We start from the raw sequence: 22551 nt of genomic DNA on the forward strand, positions 1-22551 counted from the left end.
AGCAAAAAAATGATTTGTTGAAAATTGCCTTATTTATCCTACATTATTAATAAGAACATAGAATTGTCAAGTTAATATGATTCAATAGAAAATTTGAAAACGTGGTATGTAAACAGTTCTATTTATCTTGTAATTATTCTACAGTATATTCGTATTTCTGCTGGATGCAGTTTGGCAAGGTTAGTTAAGTATACTATCAAACGTATCTCATATTTACATAATTTGGAACGGTCCCAGAAATATATTTGAAAGATTCTAGAAAAAAATTTGGACCGAGTCTAGTTAGCAAAATACAAAAATCCTGGGCCGAATGGTGATTTAATCTACATAGCCCATTCCGGGCGGGAGTCGGTCTGTAAGTACCTACCAGTTAAGCTACCGACCGACGTAAATTACAAAAATACGAGGGTGGGTCAATAATTCCTTAGAAAAAAGCATTAAAACAGTTTTTATTTTTGTATTTTTTTTTTATTTCTCAACATAATCTCCTTGGAGCTCAATACACTTGGTTAGACGTTTCTCAATTTTTTTTAAACCGTCAGAAAAATAAGTTTTCGGAAGGTCCTCAAAATAAGCATTTGTCCGATCGATGACTTCTTCATTTGAAAAAAAACGTTGTCCACTTAGCCATTTTTTTAAGTTTGGGAAAAGGAAAAAGTCACTGGGGGCTAAATCTGGCGAATACGGTGGGTGGTCGACCAATTCGAACTTCAATTCTTCAATTTTAGCCATTGATCGTAAACATGTGTGAACACGGGCATTGTCCTGATGAAAGAGGATTTTTTTCCTGTTTAAATGAGGCCGTTTTTCTTCAATTTTGTTTTTTAGCTGGTCCAATAAAGATGCATAATAATCCCCTGTTATTGTTTTTCCTTTTTCCAAATAGTCAACGAAAATAATTTCACGTGCATCCCAAAATACAGTAGCCATAACCTTACCAGCTGATTTTACGGTTTTCGCCTTCTTTGGACATGGTTTGCCTTCGCAATCCACTGCTTTGACTGTTCTTTCGTCTCGGGAGTATAGTGGTGTATCCATGTTTCATCTACAGTCACAAAGCGACGAAAAAATTCATCCGGATTGCGTTGCATGAGCGACAAACAGGGCTTTAGAGGCCACCACCCTATTGCGTTTATTGTCGACTGTGAGCAAACGCGGCACCCATCTTGCAGAAATATTTTTCATGCCCAATTTGTCATGTAAAATAGAAATGACGCTACCTTTTGAGATCCCTGTAACCTCAATTATCTCACTCAACTTTAATCTTTGGTCACTTAACACCATATCGTGGATTTTATTGATCATTTCTGGTGTAGTCACCTCTACAGGACGTCCTGAGCGTGGTTCATCCTTTGTTGATGTACGACCACGTTTAAATTCATTTAACCAGTTATAAATAGTTGCAAGTGAAGGAGCAGATATGCCGTGAACTAAATCCAACTCATTTTTTATTTCCTTTGCTGTTAACCCTTTTATATTAAAATGTTTAATAACAGCTCTAAACTCAATTTTCTCCATTTTCCATTTTTCCATTTTCCACAAGCAAATTTTTTTTTTAAATGTACGAGAAACACACAACAACCCGACCAATCTGATTGAAACTTCGCAGCATACTGAATCGGTAGTGCCGCTGCATGAAAACAAACCGCTTACAGTACTAGTCGCGCCACCTGTCGGCTTTTCTAAGGACTTATTGACCCACCCTCGTACCTTGATAGTCTGCCTTCCTAAATTTCTGCAGTATATTTTAATCATAGATCTTATCTCTTGCACGTGTGCAACATCGATTGACTTTCCAAAAAAAAAACACACAATGCATATCAGTTGTACCTATCAATTATTAGATCAACGAAAGTTGTTGTTTTAAGTTAAGATCTTGTTTCGAAAAATATATAACGAAATTAACATATTTATTCTATAATGAAACATTAAATTATTTGCTTCCACACAGTGTATCTTTCGAGATACGGCGATAATATTATTACAACTACCTTTGAAAGTAGGAAAACTATGTAGAAGAGATCTAAGATTGTCATCATATTTAGATAGATATTAGTGGCGGACCGTTCATACATGCGATAGATACGTCGCATGCCTTATAATTTAAAAAAAAAAATTATGAAATACTTCTAAAATAGGCTTTTTCTCATGCTTATCGTTATTAAATTTTTAATGTATGCAACTATAAAACAAAATCGCTTCATCACCATTTATTTATATATAAAATCCATAAATCGTATAAAAAATCAACGAGTTTATAATCTTAGTAGAACTTGAATTTAAAATACTAGATAATATGCTGTTTGTGTTCCCCGTTCACAGCATGGCTTGTTTTAAAAGTCAAAATGTCATAATAAACTGATTTGGTAACATTTAGATATGTTCAAAAATATCTTTTTTGATAAACATAACAAATATTTTTCCTTGTCACTTTTCTCAAAAACGCTCTCGCTAATTTCAGTTGACTGAATTTTCGTAGTATGCCACGCATTGAGCGTGCCTTGCATCAATATTAAATTTAGTGGGCATGGCTCTATGAATATGCCATTTATTTAATGGGTCACATGCCTTCAAAATTATTATGTTCGTTTTCGTATAATATACATAATATTATTTGTATCGTGCACAATTTCGTACGGCCGCCCTTTTCGAAAATGTTTTCGTGACATTTTCTTTTCTGAGCGGACCGCATTTTCCGCATTTTTACTTCCACTTTGTGACATTTCGGTCGTATTACGTTATAATGTATCAAGAGGGACAATAAATTTATGTAACGCTCGCATATAAACATGATTAATGCTTATTTTGTTTATACCACTTCTATCTCGGATGGTTTGTTTATGCAAATTGAAATAAAATTTGTTGGAGACGCGGATTAACTGCTCCCACAAAGCTAATTTTGTAACTTCCCTAAACTTCCTAAACTTCCAACATGCTAGTACCCCTCTAGAGACATCGATTTAACTGATATACTCCGCTTTTACTGAATAATGAATTTCTTAATATATTTTTTTAGGTTCTCTGAATAGCCAATTGAAAATTTTCTTTTCAGAATCATATCGGAACTTTTTTTAATGTCTTCTAACCTGCCAATAGAAAATCTTTCTTTCTTTTCTTTTCCGATTTTGAAAAATAACTCTACTTAAATTATAGTTTTTTGGCGTACGTAGGCATTATATACGTACCTACTTGTTATCTTAAGTAGGTATATAGTATACTTAAGCTCGAACTATATTATGGTGCATGTCGTGTACTATCACGTGACGTCACAGTTAGCTGCCGGTACGGGAAAAAGTTTGTAATGTCGCTTTTCTTGGTGTTTAAAATGTTATCAGACTGATGCTCCCATCCCGTAGCACATTTTTAACCTTTAAAGGAACATTGTCAGTTAGCAAAATCTGCCGAAATCACCAGAACAACAATGAGGTCACCTCACGTTGTACTGCACCGCATCGACACCTGCATGACTCAATGAACGTTTTTTTATCATTTTCTACCTGCCAACATATTTTCAAATGATGTTAAAATCTCGTGATTTTTGTTTTTTGTAGTTGGCACTATATATTTTCTATAAGAATGTTGTATATTATCTATGGTCTGCGGGTTGGGTTCTGTTCAAAATATTATTGAATTTACAGCGACTTGTTACTAGGTTACGCCATCATTGAATTTACAGAAATCGTGTTCAAAATATTCTGCAAAATGACGAAACCATATACTATATTTGTCGCCATGACAGCGTGATAGTACGCGACATGCATCTCAATATAGTCACAACTTAATGCACCAAAAACATAGTACAAATGTTTAATTTGTCACATAACCACCAGGGTTTCGCGGACCACAGTTAGAGTACCAATGTTATAAGGTAGTATTAGAGTTATAAATAGATATACCGGTGTAAGTACCCTTTTTAGTGGTATATAACCAACGATTGGACTTAATTTTAGTGCTAATAAATTATTAGCTAATCCTGCTAAACCATGGAAGTGTACGAATTTGTGATGTACCCATAGTTGAATATACGGCAGTCAGCAACTCATATGTCATCTATTATACAGACAGTGTGCTCTAACTATTAGACTAATGTGTGGGTGCGCAGGTAGCTAGCTGTACGACTTTAGCCACCAGATCAGTATAGTAAATATTTTATTACGGGTTTTAGTTCAATTATCGTTTTTTTCTGTAAGTATTGCTGAATTATTGTTAAAATAATAATATGTATATACTCGTATGTAAATAATGTAATAAAATTGATAGGTAGGTAGTAGGTACTAACTGACCCATCAAATATGCTTACATAATATCGCCCAAATTAAGCTGTAGGTGCATATTGTAATATAATATCGAGGTGTAAGGACCAGAATTACGTTCCACGAAGATGTTTAATTTAAAAATGGGAAAATTTAGTACAAAAAATATGTCACTCGATTTCGTGGCAAAAGCAAAACCCGGTTTGAACTGAATTATTCTTATTACGTTAAATAATGAAGAATTTTACTCATATTTTCGTCGTTACGATTATTATGTTTTATCGTGCACTGTGGAGTACAGAATAACGCGCTGCATTCCTGGTGGGTAGGTCGAATTCACACGATATTTTGTTTGTCAATTTTTGTGTTTTTATTCTAACCCTGATGATTGAGGTGAACGGATAACAACGAATTCTAGTAAAAAAAAAGCTTATTTAACAATGATGCCTCAAACACACATATTTTGCACATACTACACAACCGCACCACATCTGGTCTTAATCGGGTGTATCACGGTACCATACTTTTGGGTATGAAGCATCAGGAATTTTTACGACTGGGAATGTCTCAGGAACAGTTACCCAACAATGAAGACGCAACGCATTCAAGTGTGCTCTGACTGAATTTAAAATTACTTTGCCATGGTAGAAAGGAGCACGGAGAACAAACACAGATTAAATACGTCATGATAACTGATAACATATAAAATAAATTTTGGAACACATTAGAAACATACATGTTTTATAAAACTTTTTGTATCTACCGAATGATTTGAACCTACAAACATTGCGATTCGAGCGACGTGCTTTGTCAATTAAGTAAGTGGAGGTGTTATTTCAAATTTCGTTAATATTAGCAATTATCTTTTGTAATTTGAATCAATGTATTAACATGTAATGGGTTGGGTTCATAGACGCTGTCAGGATTTTCTGAAATTTTAGTTTTGACTTATTTGAGGTGTCCCAAATTACGCCCACGGTGGCCGCGCGGGATAAGCGTTGGACTATAAAGCCGTGGGTCCCAGGTTCGAATCCTGGGTCTGGCAAGTACACATATTGTTTTTCAATTTGTGTGTGTCAGGGTATGGACCTAATAGGTTGAGCAAGTGGCTGACATCCATTTCTCGTAAAAAACAAAATCTGTCAATGCAAACCTCCACTCTGTGGAGGCCCATATTATCCTATCAGGATCGGACATGGTCAAAAAAAAAATTACTTATGTTATATGCTACCTACGTTATTAAATCTTGTTATTATCCATTGAATAAAAATAGCTAATTGAAAAGGGATGTTATTAAATTAGTAAATGCCTACCTACTATTAGCCATATTTTTATAACACCCTTCAACTAAAATAAAGAAAAAGACAATGGCATATAGGTACGATTTCTATACATATACAATATTTAATGGGTGTACACCCAATACTGGTTTTTCTTAGTGAAGCTTCTGTTAAAATCCCCCTCCTTTCCTTGGCCAGGTTAACACGCTCCCAGGTGACGAGTCTTATTATTAAATTCCACGGTATTATACTTAATGGCTTGACAAATACCCGAGAACCTGGCGTACCGCCAATTTCTTGACTTTCTTGTCGAAATATAGATTTTGTAAGCAGACCAAGTGACTTGGTTTTATTCAGTAGGTAATAACTGATAATATTGTTATCACACTTAACGGATTTTGTTACGAGACCATGAAATAGTTTGGACTATAAAACGGAACACTGTAATATATTTTTCACTATTCTTAGTATTGTTTCAGTAAAATAAACGTCATAGCTAACGAAAAGGATGGGCCTGGGGTTGTGGTACCAGTGTGTCTTTATTAAGTTCTATATTTCCTATTGCCTACTTGATCCTCGTCTACCGCGGTGGCCAGCAATGCTTTATCGCCCACTTTGGGAAACCATGCTCTATACATGTTAATAGTATACATTTAATATATACATATTGATAATTTGATTCTAAGTACATACTTAATGTGGTTTATTTCAATTGATAAATAAAATACCCGAGGGCACAAGAACATATGACTTGTAAAAACCTATTTAAAAATTATTACGTTCATAAGGTTTCCAGATCAACTACTATTAATTACATAAAATACGCATACGATGGCCGAGCGGTTAACGCATCGGCTTATAATGTCGTAGGTCTCAGGTTCAAAACCTGAGTCTGGCAAATACCTACACATCATATTGTTTTTCGATGTATGTTTGGAGTCAAGAGTATGGACCTAATATGTTGAGCAAATGACTAAACAAAAATCTGTTAGCACAAACCCACGAAAAACAAACAAGCAAACGAACCATATGATCTTTTTAGGATCGGACATTGTAAAAAAAATAATATAAAATTAATAAGAAATATAATCTCGTCTCTTTCCGTAATTATCATTGTATGCAACGGCAAAATTCATACATGACGCAGTTTTTATAATGGCGTTACAGCTGTTATTAATTATTAATATACTTACCAGAAAACACAAAAATTAAAGAGACTGACTTTGACTGGTTTTGAAGCAGGGTTCGCTTTATTGTTTTAGGCTTAAAACCAAAGGACATATCGCGCCGACTGTCTTCAAATATTTCATGTGCCTTATGTTACGGACAAATTTTAATCCATATTATGAAACGGAGGTAATTATTAAAAATAAAATTCACGTGTTTAAGTTTATCTCATATTGTTTCACATTTGAGATCCGTGCCTGTTTTACCACACCCGATAGGATAAGCCAGTTCCTATTCATTTTCTGTTCCGATACTTATCTTTTATCATAACTTAACAATTCGACTAAAATGCTATTTCAATAAATAAAGTCAATTCAAATCAACGATATAATTTTGTTAATAATCTTTGTTTCAAGCTGAAATTCAGATTTCATATCAGCGATATCTCATTGAAACTTGCGTTATCTAATTTCATTATCTTACGTTCTTTATCAACAGAAGAATATGTACTGTGGTACCATTCGCGGTGCCTTACATTTTGTGCTCAAGTTAATAATATGTCCATAAAACATGTAATGCTGTTCAACATTGTATTTTCCATAGCGACGAGCGCTGGTTTTCTTATGCGTTCACTGCTTTCTACCTTGTTAAAGTGATAGCGCATATGTTTAATTTCCTGACTACACCTGTCTTAACCAGGAACAATTTTCACTTTAAACTAATTGCGATAACTCTCGCATCACTAGGCACACTTTTCAACATTGATTGCCTAACATCGCCTTTTTATTATAATTCCGTTTCGATTTCCAACACACATGCGTTTGTATTGAAAGATAGATATTTATTGACTTTAATTCCGTGTTAACTATGTATAAACACAGCATAAACCGTATTTGGATGCAAGAGACTGTTGAAATCAATATTGCCAAATAACTTAACTCACACGTTAAGGTTGGAGGATGGAATTTAAATGCATTCATTCTACCTACTTATTATTAAATGATAAATTTTGTTATGCAAAATGGGTGAAATCATGATACGATAGATCCATTGCACCAGATAATATTGTTATGCATCTACGATTACGTTATTTCTTGAATGAAAGGGAGAGGATATTGAGAAAAATTTGAAACAGTATGTGGAGATGGAAACTGCCGAGTAACGTACAGGACATGGAATTTATACGTTGTATGTGGATTTCTCTATGGTTTTACATGTCAAAGGTGTAAAAAAGCATTTGGATATAATCGGAAACGACCTACATAAACTGTAGTTGTTACATTGATTTAAAAGATACACCAAATCCTTGAAGGGGCTTTTTTTTATTTTAAAATTATATTTTCACGTTATTGTTATTGATATTTGTAGCTTGGATGCTAGTTTGTATCAAGGGTTGTTTTTTTACGTACTTTATGATTATTTTTACTTATTTGTTTGTTTATTATTATTACGTGGAAATTAGCAGTTTGTTTTTCAATTTGTGTTTGTAGTCCAAGTGGCTAACATCAATTTCTCGTAGAAACAAAAATCTGTTTATACAAATCACCGTACTGTGGAGATGATCATATTAGGAACGGACATGGTCAAACAAAATAAAGGCTAATACAACGTAAAGTGCATGGTATATAAAGGTATTTAGTGTCAATTTATTGTTGCAATGTGCACATCCAATAGTGTAGTAATGGAAAAGTCGTGGGCTATAATTACACGTTTGAGAAAATGAAATAAAAGAAAGTCTTCATATAAGAAAACCCAGAAGCGAAAATGAAATTTTTGAGTTACACTTACCTGTTCTAAAAAGATAACGTATCTATCTAGTCATAGATATAAATGAAAAACAACAAAACGTCCTTGATAATTTTCATATAAGTACTAATGACGTGTATTAGTCATTATTAATGTATTATATAGAATTAATGTACATGATATATTTTTACCAAAGACAACCGATAAAAATATATAGATGATACTTTCAATGTATTTGTATTTATGAGGTCGTTCTACTTTATCTATGTAACATATTTACAAATTATTATACTTTCTGTATTTTCTATTAGTGTAAGCTGATTGGCCGTATTTTCATTCGCATTTGTTAATTTATAAGACTGTAAACTGACGGCAATTCAATTTATAGTGTCATAGGCTCGCCTCGATCTGTCAATTTTCATTACGCCGAACACTAAACAGCGGTAGTGCATCCGGTCCTGTCCATTTCATATAATTTTATTAATTCTAAGCTGCCGGCTTCCCACTCTGGACTAAGTCATTTGATGGGTGTATCACGCCATTTACTTGTTTCTTTTTTTCTAAATAAATAAACAGCTATTGTAGTCAGGATTAATGGCTAGGTGAGTATTTATTGCAAGGGGCACACCTCACAGTCACCTCGGTCGCGTGATGCGTTTGTATAATTTATTCCTTTAAACGGTGTTCACCAGTAAAAGTGAAAACCTCTGCTCGCCACCCACTTGTTGATTTTTCCATATCACTCTACCCGATGTGCCGTATTACTAGGTTCTCATTCAAGCTAAGAATGTGATTGTCTTATGATAATATTTTTTTACATTTCTACAAAATATTGATATTTATACAATATACCTACAAAAGAGTTATTTCTAACCACTTAACGTGTTTGTGTAGATAATACGATGATATAATTAATAATTATCGGATAGGTATACTTACACAGTTTGACGTTATCTAATTGAAAATTGACAGTCTGTTTATTATTATTTTTTATTTATTTAACTAATATTTGGGGTGCTGGGTATTAAATGAATCTCAGTGCCTAAATAATCAACTTGAGTTAAGTTAAATATGCGATTATTAATTCTGTGCAACCGTTGCAACATTCTCTAAATGAGGTCTGATTTTTAAATGCTATGTACATTATTCCTATACAATAAAAATATTTACGTTTTTTTAAGTTTTTATGTTACATTCAAAATAATATGTAAGTATATACATATTTTGTTATGGATATACATAATTATATTATATGCGTAAGTGGAGTGTAATTCGATTTTCACAAAGTTTTATATTTGTATTTAATTATTTTTCATAAATAGATGACTTTAGTATCTATATTTATAATCGTACCTACTATTGTATATTTTGTATCAGTTGACAACGTCTGAAACCAGTCCTGATGATTATTAAATTATGTGTAGGTATTACGTACTTACTTACTATGCATTGCGTTTTATTTTAATTAATACAATACTTATATTAATAACTTTTCATAAATAAAAGTGGTTACATGGTTGATTCATTTTAAACGAACTATTAATCACGTGATGTGAAAACTACCTAAACTTAACTATTTTTTTTACATTTATGTCACCTGTGCTCTTTTAATCCTCAGCCCCTGAATTATTTATCCTTTGCGATTTTTTCATCAGAATGTAATTAAGTAAGGCAAACTTGCCTATCTTAAGTGCAATCTACGGTACTTGTTTTTTTATCAATACCTTTGTTTGTCTCATTAATAGAGCACACATTGGTGTGTGAATGCCGGTTGACATGCCCTGGTGTCAGACCCATTGTGCCTGGCACGTAGAAAGCGAAACACGATGCTCACTATTTTAAATATTAATTACGAAATGTTAAAATTGTTAGACAATAGAAGAAAGTAAAGCGAATTCCACACAACACAATTAATACTAGTCGGCTGATAAAAAAAAAACCAAGATATTTTCGCTTACGTTCTTTGAATAGCGAAAAAAGCACACGCTACCTTGTGTTTAGCGCTAACCTGTCACGTGTAATATTGTTTTATCCCACTGGGATTATTTAGTAATTATTGTATTGTTAAGAGATTAATGATAATTAATTAATAAGAAATATCTTGATTACGAAACGATTTAATAATAGCTGATGTCTAATTTATAAATATTTATCTTCGTTGCTTTATTGCTGAACAAGCCTTGGTATAATTAAAACAAGCTGAGATGTTTTTTATTAGCCTAGAAGTTGTAATATTTTACGATGTTTTATTGAAATTAAAACTTATTTTTTATGTTCATCCTTGATGTTTCTACTTTAACCTGCTGCCATTCCAATTAAAATTGTTTGTTTTATATACTGATGTACAAAAAACAGTCAAAATATATTACCACATAAAGTACTTACCCATCACTGAAGCCGGTGGGTGCAGGTTCGATTCACGTATGTGACAAAAATGACATAATGTTTGATCCAGAGTCCAATTGGTTGGCCAAACAGCTGATGACCAATATGATGATCGCCAATCTGAATTCTTGATTTAGTTGGTTGAAAAACCTCACATATTGATCCCCCACTTATCTATATGTTGACATCCAATTTTTAATTATCAACGAAGTATCAAGTAATTTATTCAACCCTCACTAGAAATCGATACTCGATTCACCCTTCAATTGACATTGTAAATAATATGTGGCGTTTATCGTAATACTCGAATGTCTCTTGTCATTTCAGGTGACCCATCGGACGACGGGCAAGGTGATGGTGCTAAAGCTGAACCAACAGAGGTCCAACCGGCCCAACATGCTGAAGGAGGTGCAGCTGATGAATAAACTCAATCATCCGAATATCCTGGGGTGAGTTCGCTTCAACCTTTATCTCATTAAAACTCGATTTGACATTATTTCAATATCTTTTAACACCCATTACGTTGATAATTTAGTAACGATGTCCACTTGCGAAATGATTCGTAATAAATACCCTGACGACGCATTGTAGGTACACATATTAAAATGCATGATATCATGTTGTTTGTTAAATTATTACCTTTTTCCTGTTTTTTTCAATAAATCCAAAATAATGATAGTTTACTGTGGTTATTACCACGTTTTTATTAGCTCGTATTCTTGTTTGTCCAGTACAAATTTTTTCTTGTGTGTCCAGTCCTAGCAACAAAATTATTAATATATATGTGCGTTACTATGGAAATCAATATGAAATGTCAAAATGACATTTCAGTATTCCATTTTTATTCAGTATTTTTATCAAGTACAAAAAAATATTTGTTAATACACAGAATTGTCAAGTTTATATGATTCAACAGAAAATTTAAAAGCGTGGTATATAAAAAGTTCTTTTTATCGTGTAATTATTTTTATCCTTACGTCATATTATAGTCATTGGATAGGTATCATATTCGAGTGCAAGTATAGTTTTTGCAATCTTAATAAAATGATAGATGTCGAGCTATCAATAAATTGAAGGGTGGATTATAGGAGAGAAAAAAAACTTTTTTTTTTGATGTTATACACAATAATGTGGTTAGTTTTCAATGAGAAATGATCATTATATTATAACTTTTGAAGTACCTACTTATCAGAAAAATATGTAATATGCAGATGTCATTTGACATACTTAAGTTTTTTGTAGAAATTATTTTGTCAGCGATTTTTTTCTGGAATCACAGAAACTTTAACACATTTTTATTCATGGCATATGTTGTTTTTTGAAGAACAGTAAATTAGAGCATATAGACATTTTTTAAAAACAAAATTACATATATCTGAAATATGAAAAAAAAAAACTTACATTATTATGTTGTTTTTGTAATCCTCCCTTCAATAATAATGACTACTTCACCCTGTCACGTGTCATAATCAGGGCATAGCACACGCCAGCTTTTTTATGTCCCGCGCCGTAGCGAACGGTCGGCTACCGTAACTATAATCTGTATTGATATTCTAAACTAGGTTGTCAAAATATCAATATAAAACATTTGCTAAAGGGAGATTTTTTAAATCGTTAGTTTGACCGCGTGAATAGAGACGAGAAACGGGAGAACCAACTACGATGTATATTATAATATGTCAGATCGATATAAAAAAACACATCCGTTGTAAAATAGCTTCTTGTCGATATCACTCTAAATTACTTATTCATACATTTATTCGTTTATGATAATTTTGCTGTCATTTGATTTTATGTATGTAATGGCTTGGGTTTTGATTTTTAAAAATATGTAAAATTGTGCACTTAATACTACATAGTAATGGCGAGCAGTCATCATTTCATTATTATTAGTGCGTTATTTTATCATCTTGCTTATTATTCAAATTATTTATATAACAGATAACATAAGTATATATCTGTCGCATTTACACAGTAATTTAGCATACATCCGGGCTGGCATCTGTTTTATAAGGATAAGAAATTGTCATGCAAAATATTTTAGATTTCAAATCACATAATTACTTATCTGCATACTTATATGGTTACGTTATCAAATGTATATATGTATATCTCGAAATTAACTGTATATGTAGGTATCTTGTATGTAGTGAATGAACATTTATTTTGCTTTTAGGATAGGTAATGCTGTATAAAAAAGCTGTGTAGGTAGGTACCTAAATTACGAAGTATCGATAACATATCTGCGTGTACCAATGGAATTTATATTACGTAAATTTAAAAAAATACGTAATATTATTTATTGAATCATGAGCGTTATTGGTATTGTAAAATTCTTTATAATTAACTTACACAATAACTGGCGAAGATGTGTATTATGGTTTAATCAGTGATTCCCAAAGTGGTGCTGGCGCCCCCTTGGAGGACGCCAGGCTGCTAAAAGTCGACAAAGAATACCAATTGACACCACGTTTTTTTTACTTGTGTGAACAATTGTTTTTGTTTTAAAGTCACGAGTATAGCTATATAACGGAACAAACGTGTATTTTTTTCTGCAGTAGGTGTGTGTCATTTTATGAGTTTTAATCGGTGATACGTTTTGTTGCAATACGTCGTAATTGCCTTACATTTTTCTACTTTCCGAGTGATGGTCTTCCAATTGAGTTATCGACCAACCTAACATGCGAATTATATCTCTAAACTTCTCCAAAGTTAAGCCACCAGCTTTATGGTTGAATCGAGGTAATGCTATCACTAACACGACTCTTTTATTAAAATTTATTTTTGACTGGTTTTATCAATGACGTCGATAAATGTGTTCTGAATTGGGGCGACAGTCTGAAAAAAATGAGGTTTACGCTAAGTAGGTCCTTTTCATAACCTCTGTTGTATCATCTCCATTGTAGTGTCATACGGTTTAAGGCAGGGCTAGTAAATATCGTCTCCGGAGTTTGACGCATTTTTTTTCACTAGGTGTTTGGGACTGTAATTGGAACTTTTTTAAATGTAAATATCGCAATATTCTTAGTTGCAATTTAATTTCACAGTAAATAAATTCGGTATATGTATTTTCAAATTTTTGAGCTCTGTATGCATGCACTCTTTACTTTAAATTCGATACACATGTGCTAATGCAATTTCAAAACTATTAAAATTTGGCGACAGTCCGATGTTTCAAACATGTGGTCTCTCTATACGACGTCCTTACTAAAAATGAAACTTTTTTAGGGACACTATCGATTAGATTTTTTTTTTATTAAATAGGTCTACTTAATAATGAGTACACTATATAATTAATTAGATTACAATATGGAGATGTTTTCCAGCGGTGGATAGACCTTTGTGGCGACCAGGTCGGACGATCCGATGGGCCCAACAGCTGGGTGAACCGACTTGAGCAGCTCTTCCCTTTCCGTACACATTTTAGGACATTCACAGAGGATGTGGTTTGCATCCTGTATTTCTCACAACGAAGATCTCTTCGGCAGTTTTGTATTATCTTTAATTTGTTACTTACTACAATTTTTAATATTGCCTTTACGTGCTCATCTCTCCCATGGGTACCTTAACTTAAGTCTTATCGACCTTAGTCTTGGGTAACTGGTCCTGAGACATTCCCAGTCATAAAAAAATGATGCTTCACATCCAAATATAGGGTCCCGTGATACGCCCGATTAAGACCGGGTGTGGTGCGGGGCGGGTGTGGTTTCGTGGGGCCATTAACTTCAATGTCCTGATTTTAGATTTTGAATTACATGGTCATTTATCACCCTTTGTCGGTTGTAATTGGGATAATAGATGTCAAACTAATTGAATGATATCTTATATTACATTTATGTAATTAATTATTGTTATTAACTTACTTTGACGAACCCTGCATGTGGCAGATTTGCATTATTATCTGAACCATTTATTTGTACAGTTACGAAGCGTGATTGATCGCACCTGGCGCTAGCGGTATTGCATAGACAGAGAAGTGCATCAGATGCTTGGATATAAGCAGTAGTAGCTTCACCAGTTTATAAGGTCGTATAATAAAATAGGCGCTGCCGGTATGTTATATTGGCATTAGATATGTAGCCACATCTCACGCCTAACGGTGGTTGCTATGCACTGGTGTGTCTATTATTCGCTATGCGCGTTGGGCGATAAACGGGACTGAAATGGGATTGAATGGCGGAGTAAATGTGCATAGAGACGCCTCTCGATAACATAATACCTAATCTTGCGATTGCTAATTAAAGCTCGTCCAATTTTTGATAAACGAGATGCACGGAAAGACGAAGAAGTTTTTATTCAAATCAAATCTAATTTCGTTACGGTGATTATATTGTCGGGCAAAACCCCTTATCTCGATCAAGTTATCCACATTTTTATGTTTTGGAAACATCGATGTTTTTTTTTTTTAAATAACTATAAAATAAATACCATCGACCTTCGCGGAATTTGAATATAATTTCTAATTGATTGATTTAACTGGCTAAGTTTCCCTCTCCATATTCTTACCACATAAGTAATATACAATTATTTTAGTTTCGTATGTGAAATCTCAGATTGGATAAAGCGATGTGCTATTTTTGAATATATTAGGCAATGTCATATATTAGACAATGTCAACTGGTAGGGATAGGGAGGCTCTGCAACTGTGCTATATTTTATTTGTTTCTGGTACTTTCTGATAAATTATTGTATCATGAAACTTTAGAAAAGTTTATCGCTGACTTATTTTTTAAAAATGTTTTTGGTGATACGAATTGATTAAATTATCAATGAAAGGTCTCAAACTCCAATCTTAACATTTTTTCGCTAGATGCCTCTGGTAGGCTGAGCATTTACCTTAAATCCTAATACTCGCTCGGAGGGGAATTAAAATCCTATAATAATATAATCAATCACCGTCAAAGGCACAAGAACCCTGCGAGGGGGTTTGTGCTTTTGTTATTCGAGTGCTTAAAGTTAAACAACGTTATCTACAAAAAAAGTGTTTTTTTTTTGAGATAACGTTATTTTACATTTTCGGCTACATGATAGTCAAGCAATGTTATGTCAATCTTTTCTAATTTCTTCTTAAATCGTCAGTAAAGTTTAACATTAACTACGTAAGTTACCCTTGTTTTCATATATATTTTTTAAATACTATTCCTATTAAGCAAGATAAATGTACAATACATTATAAAATATTAACATTAGGTTTGAAATAAACATTTCTCTTGTTGAGTTACAAGAATCTAAAAAAACGATTTTTGTCTCCTGTAAAGTTGCACTTTTGTAGATAGTGTTGTTTGACATCAAGCCCTCGAATTGTGTTTTTGTAGAGATTAATTAGTTGCTCCTAAAGCCACTTATTATGGTGACTAACGCCATCTTTGACCTGGATGTATGTAATATCAAAGGATTATAATAAAGTGTCGTACGTGGCCGTGACACAATCGCTAGTTAATCAGCGGATTAATCATTAGCCATTACCTTCGCATATCCATTGTCATTCATTACTATCGATATTCTTTTTTGTTAGTCTCCTGTGCCTTTTCTCTCCCCGGCACTTTGCATTAGAGTAAAATCAGTAAACTCAGTCAGAACTCACTTAGAGCGTGGTGACCTCAGACTTGGGTATCTGCTCCTGAGACATTACCAGGCGTAAACAAATGTACAGATGCTTCACATCAAACGTAGTGCCTCGCGATACGCTAGATTAAGACCGAGTGCGGTGCGGGGCGGTTTGGTTTGGAGGGCGTGTTTGTGTTCTGCGCCAGTGGTAGTCCTTCACATCGGACGCAGTGTATTTTATAAATAATATCTCTAATTCTACATTATTCGTCAAACTGTCCCCTATATTTGTGTGACATCTCGTCGCTGTAGGATTAGTTTGTCGAATAGACCAAATGTTCAGGAGACGAAAAACAAATTTCATAATTCTATATTTAAATACATGGCGATATTTAAATTATTTTTACAGCATATGAATGATGTATTCATTACCATTACAAAGTAATTTAAAGAAAAGGATGGTTCTAGACCATTTAGATACAAAAAAACACTCTGCATTAAAAGGTCGATTTCGACAAAAACGGATATTCGACAAACCATTCCTATAGCGACGATCTGTCGACCGATCTATGTTATCTTCTATCTTTATAACGTGATGTGATTAAGATCTTCTCGGACTCTCGTTGGATGATCGATATTATGTGTTTCAAGGTCTACAGCATTTCATCGAGTGCCCTTAATAGTTCTCGGACTATCTGATTGGCGAAAGTAATAGCAATAGCATTACTTACTGAATCATTTTACTCATTAAAACTAATAACGAATACTTAAACGCTTTAATAATGATAAATTGTGCGAGGTTCATGGAAGACGGGTGAATAAATGCATTATTTAGCAACAGTATGGTTATCAAATTAGGAATCATGTACACGGGTTTCAAAATCCGTGTTTTGTTGAAGTCTTCCTGGGCATTGACACACAATATGTCACGATTTTTTATACTTTCAACTATTTCTTTGCGTCGAGCTTGTGGGATACCACTAGTTGTAAGCACCGAAGATAATATAGACACATTCAGTGATGCGTCTGCACAAACAAATTCGTCCTTTCGTAAAAAGATAGGTCGTTCATGCCTTTCCATATTGTTATCCTATTCTGCTAACGCGGCTGTATGTGTACGCTTAAATATAGTTACACACAAATAAATGCTTTGCATATACCTATCTGAAAATAAACTCTAACCGAAATTGCAATAAGGGTGATTATTGAAAAAATGCGTTCACGTCGATGATCTATTCTGCTAATGTCTACTTTAATATTGAGAATTTGTATGGAGGTGTGTGTCCTGTATACGTTAATATTGCTGATACACTCCCAGCATAATTTTGGAAGGTGCTTCTACGTTACGCTGGAACCGTGTTTTATTTAGATGAATTTTATGTCAGTACTATACGACCCAAAGAGGTTGAACTGTCTTTAATATACGGCCATATATTTCCGATATAACATTTCACGGTGAAGTGTGATACGGCGAACTGCATATGTACAAGTTTTCGGACACTGGTTACGACGGAAAGGGTGTGAAGACGTGACTCTGATGGTGAAGGTTCTCTGAACATAGCTGAAGTGGTCAGATATATTATTTGAATAATGGATCTAGCACTCGGATGTGCAGTTAATTGTCTGTCACCATCAATGACATTATTAATGGACGACGCACTCAATACAGTAGCTAACAAGTAAATTCGCGCATTCGCATGTATAGGTAGACGTCACGCAATTTCCATTATGCGATATCACGCATTGGGAATTTATAGCAATATGACCTTTATTGTAATGGCGTTAGAGCAGTGTTTCTAATGTTTGAGCGAACCCGTTCGAACCGAACCATTCGGCAGATCCAACAAAAAGCATCAGGAATTTATAGCAATATCACCCTTATTGTAATGGCGTTGGAACAGATTATGCCATTCGGCAGACCCGACAATAAAGTGAGTGTCATTTTCTTTTCCAGATGATTCGTCCATATTAATGTCATTGGTCACCCATTAGATTATTAGAATTTTTGGCAACGGAAGGTTATGGGTTCAAAATCAACAATAAATTGGTTTCATGAGTTGTATTCTCCGAATACTGTAGCCCTGCGTTACGTAGGTACATACTTAAAATTTGTTATGACAGTTCACTACCGAAAAATGTAGTTTAGAACAAAGGGCTAGCATCCAATCGTACATTAGTATCGCAGTGATGTTTAGCTTAAGTAAATGCAAATTAAAACTAAAGTTCTGCATACGAAAACCCAAAGCTAAGACCGACCCAATTTTATTATTAAAACACTATTTTTTGATTCCCAGGTTTTCCTCAAGTTGTTGTGAATTTTTTTTATTACGTTGAATGCATTTTCGTCTTATTTATAATGTGCTATTTTCTAAACTCCCGAAGGAATTTACGCAAGCTAACAATTTGCAACTGCGCTTTCCAAGGCTTGCTCCAAATTGTAAATTAATTTTAATACCCATTGCATATAGACTTTTTAAGAATATGGCCCCAGAACTGTGTGATGGTTTTTTCTCATTCTTAGTTTGTTAGTCCATGTTTTGCTCCTTAAGTAGAGCATTATGGACACCACGACGCAAGAATCTCTGTGGCTCGCTAGGCTTACGTCTCCCTGAGTCATGTCCGTCGTTTACAAAATGTGGATGGTATTTAGCAGACTTACAGGACGCCGGAATACGTTTCGCTTGAAGAGAAAGAAGGCAAGCTTAAGAATCTCTCGAGAGGTAGGCTGTTAAGATCCGCCATACATAGTGCACATTAAACTTTGTTAGTCATAAGTATTTGTTTTTATTGAACTAAGACTACAATTTACAGATGGTGTTGGTTAATTAAAAAAAAAATCAATTAAACCATGCCTAAACTAAACTATAATATTTAATTAACTATTTCTTTTAATCTCTATGGCTGAATGCGACGAGTTTGGGGCGTTTACCCGTTGGAGATGCCGGGTTCGATTCCCGACCGGTTGGCTTACTTTTTTCAAAAAGGTTTTTTCTATTGGTTGTGATATACTCTCTCAGTTAGTGTTTTTCTAAATTATATAATGTTCAATAAACTATAATAGTTTTTGTATACATACTTTGGGCGATACAACAAAATTGTGCACATTTTTTCATTTATACTTATTTGTTTTCGTTGGATTAAGAATACATATTAGTATGACACAATATATTGTTGGTCCATTTTTTTAAAATTCATTATGCCTTGCCAAAACCAAAATATGTTTATTAGATAAAAAAATCTATAAAATATCCAAAGTTATGTATATTTAATTGCATCATTTTAGGTTTTTTATAGATCGAGGAGTATTTTTTCCTATTACGTATCTATTATGGCTTGGTTCTCGCAGGTTTTAATTCGTAAGATGCTATTCGCTGCCGTAAAACAGCATTTGGTTCGAGTACCGAAATACAATATGAGAATCCCAGACATTCCGTATTTATTTGCAATCTACACTAGCTATTAACAAATTGTCGCATAAAGGTGTGCTTATTTACCGACGGTAAGATTGGTTTCTTTGGTCTGGGATTTACGGATACATGGTAATACTGAAGTGAACATAGAAACTAGAACAAACATGACAGAAGAAAACTCCTAACGAAGCGGAAGCCTATGATATTTTATTAGTAATATCATAAGAACATTTAAATTTCTATATTATAATATTAATATTTTTATTGGTGTAATTAAAACGGCTCTTTACGTCTTATTAGACTGCTCACTTTCACGTGTAATTCAAAAGTAAAATGATTTTAGCCGTTTCTTGTGTGAAATCTCTTTGAATGAAATTATGAATGTAGCGTTATCTCTGCGGCGAATATTTGGAACACTCGGTCGAAAAGTGACCGCCATTTTCAGATACGAAATAAGTGCATTACTACTTCTATCATTCTTTTAATGGAGTTCATTTATTTTTCATGCTTTCTTTTTAATTGTATGTTTTATAATAAATAACTGCATTCCGTCGACTCTCCTTTTTTAAAAAGTGTTAGGTAGCTTTCGAAATGTATGCATGTTAATAAGTACCTACCTACCTTTTAAACCGGTCCTCTTTATGTGATTACGTAAAAATATTTGCAGTGGGCGTTTGTGTATAATATTAATTTATTATTCCGGTAGTTAACATTGTTGACACTATGAAAGTGGGAAACCTTTTCTTATCGTATTCAGTGAAAAATCAGTAACAAAAACTCATTCCATAATATTCTAAAATGAACGGACACGCTTTTGTTTACTCATGATAATTAATCCCTTCTAGTATTATTTTTAAATGGTTGTTAACCTACTCACCTACATCACAGAAAGGAAGCATTACATCTTACCAATTATTAACATCGGACTTAATATTTTTCATTTATAAAAGTCTCGCTGTCAAAAAATGCACTATTTGAATTGAACGCCTTGTCGTAATATTGGTATAATTATAATAACAAATACAACAAACTTCTACTTAAAATTTACAAACATATAAGTATTCTCTATGATCGATGTTTTTTGGCTTACTTGCATGGATCTGTTCTGCACTCAAAATGCTTACAGGTTCCAAATTTAAATACATGGTTCAAATTATTATTTATTATATTTGCAGTTCAATATCGTCGATGTTTTGTAAAAAGGGCGAATCAACCGTTTTGGCGAAATCGAGATTTTAATGAAAATACAATATGTACCCCACTAGCTTTGTTGTGTAAAAACGGCGAATTTTTATCTCCCCAGGAAAGTACTTAAAAACGATAATCGACTAAAATTAAATTAATTAAAATTACGAAATAAAAAGCAAATGTGACATATTAGGCCTTTTAAAATATTATATATTATAATGACAGTATTCTTTCTAAGCTTTATTATAAACTTGTTAGATATTTATAATCATCTACAGGTAAAAAACAAATAAATGTCAAAAGTTAAAAATCCTCCTCCTGTAAAGTAGCATTTTGGTTAATTCGCCCTTTTTACGAAACACCGACGATATTAATTATTACTAGCAGAATAATACCTACTTATGATTTTCGACAATTTCTAACGAATACTTTCAAATTCTGAAATATCCATAATAGGTCGTTTCCTACTTGAAATGAATTTTTTGCAGATGTGTACAGTATTGTGGAAGTAGGTAGGTGGTAGGTACTAATTTTAATGCGCTTTTTTAGCTGTGCTTATTTCTTTAAAGCGATGTGAGCTTCTATAGAATAGGATCACTCGAATGCGAATATAATGAATTGAAAATGTGAGTGATCTGGTATTTATCCGTTTCTTCAAAATAAGCGATTCTCAGGGGTTTCCTGTGGGTCTATTCTATACACAAGGCGGCTATCGGAGGCTATCGACGGTATTTTATCATATTTATCTATTGAGGGTTATAATTGTTACAATTAGTTAGTTGTCTAAACTGACAAATTTGTCTATCTCGCTCTAAAAGTTAACACAGCCAAGAGAGGGGCTGTTAAAACAGAATTTTTTGTCAGTTTAGAAGGTTAACTTATTAACAATTAACCGCCTCAATATATAAATATAGCCGCCTAATATATAAGATAGCCGCCTTATGTATTGAATAGATCCACTGGTTGCTTTAATTATCTCTCTGTTCATTGTTACAAGTATTATTGTCACTTTAATGAGTTTTATTATACAATTTACCTCACTTTACTTGAAAGGTGGTGTGTGTCGTAATGATATTGAAAATCGTTTGTGCTATTACACCTGCTTATTAGTCGCAGTTTTCGTCTTTTAGTGAATTTTTGGACCCGTTCCAGAGATGCGTATCCTGCCTCGAATGCGAAATAAATTTTTGGTGTCTGTTGATGGCGAATAAATGTGACAAAATCTGAAATCGCCGCTTTATTTACGGGGGAGTATTTTTTAAATATTTTTTGTGATATTATTAATTGAGCGTTTAAAGCGTCTGCATTTGTGACGCAAGAAAAACATCATAAATAACCCAATGAAATATTAACAAGATGCAAAAAGAAAAACTAATTTTCACTTTATACTACTGTTGACATGTTTATTTTTGTTAGCGGTGACAAAATTTCTATTATTTTTTAAAGTTTTGCTATACCTACAGATTTTTTATCTACGTTTGTTAACGACTCAAAGTTATACTTTGAAAAATTAAGATCATTAGGAAATTGTCATAAAACGTTTTGTATTGTGTTGTGGTGGTCCCACATAACTAT

General features: G+C 33.4%; 1 protein-coding gene across 1 annotated transcript in view; it reads left to right on the forward strand.

Moving 5' to 3' along the window:
• The window catches only part of cdi (serine/threonine kinase), an 84422-nt gene that overhangs the window by 47888 nt on the left and 13983 nt on the right, over positions 1 to 22551 (forward strand). The window contains exon 2 of the mRNA XM_085952688.1: positions 11159 to 11280. Coding sequence (XP_085808814.1) covers positions 11159 to 11280 — 122 coding nt within the window. The remainder of the gene's footprint in view (positions 1 to 11158; positions 11281 to 22551) is intronic.

This window comes from Rhyacophila brunnea, unplaced genomic scaffold, assembly GCF_057557595.1.
Source record: "Rhyacophila brunnea isolate RB1 unplaced genomic scaffold, BYU_Rbru_1.0 scaffold_3, whole genome shotgun sequence".
Taxonomy (NCBI): Eukaryota; Metazoa; Arthropoda; class Insecta; order Trichoptera; family Rhyacophilidae; genus Rhyacophila; species Rhyacophila brunnea.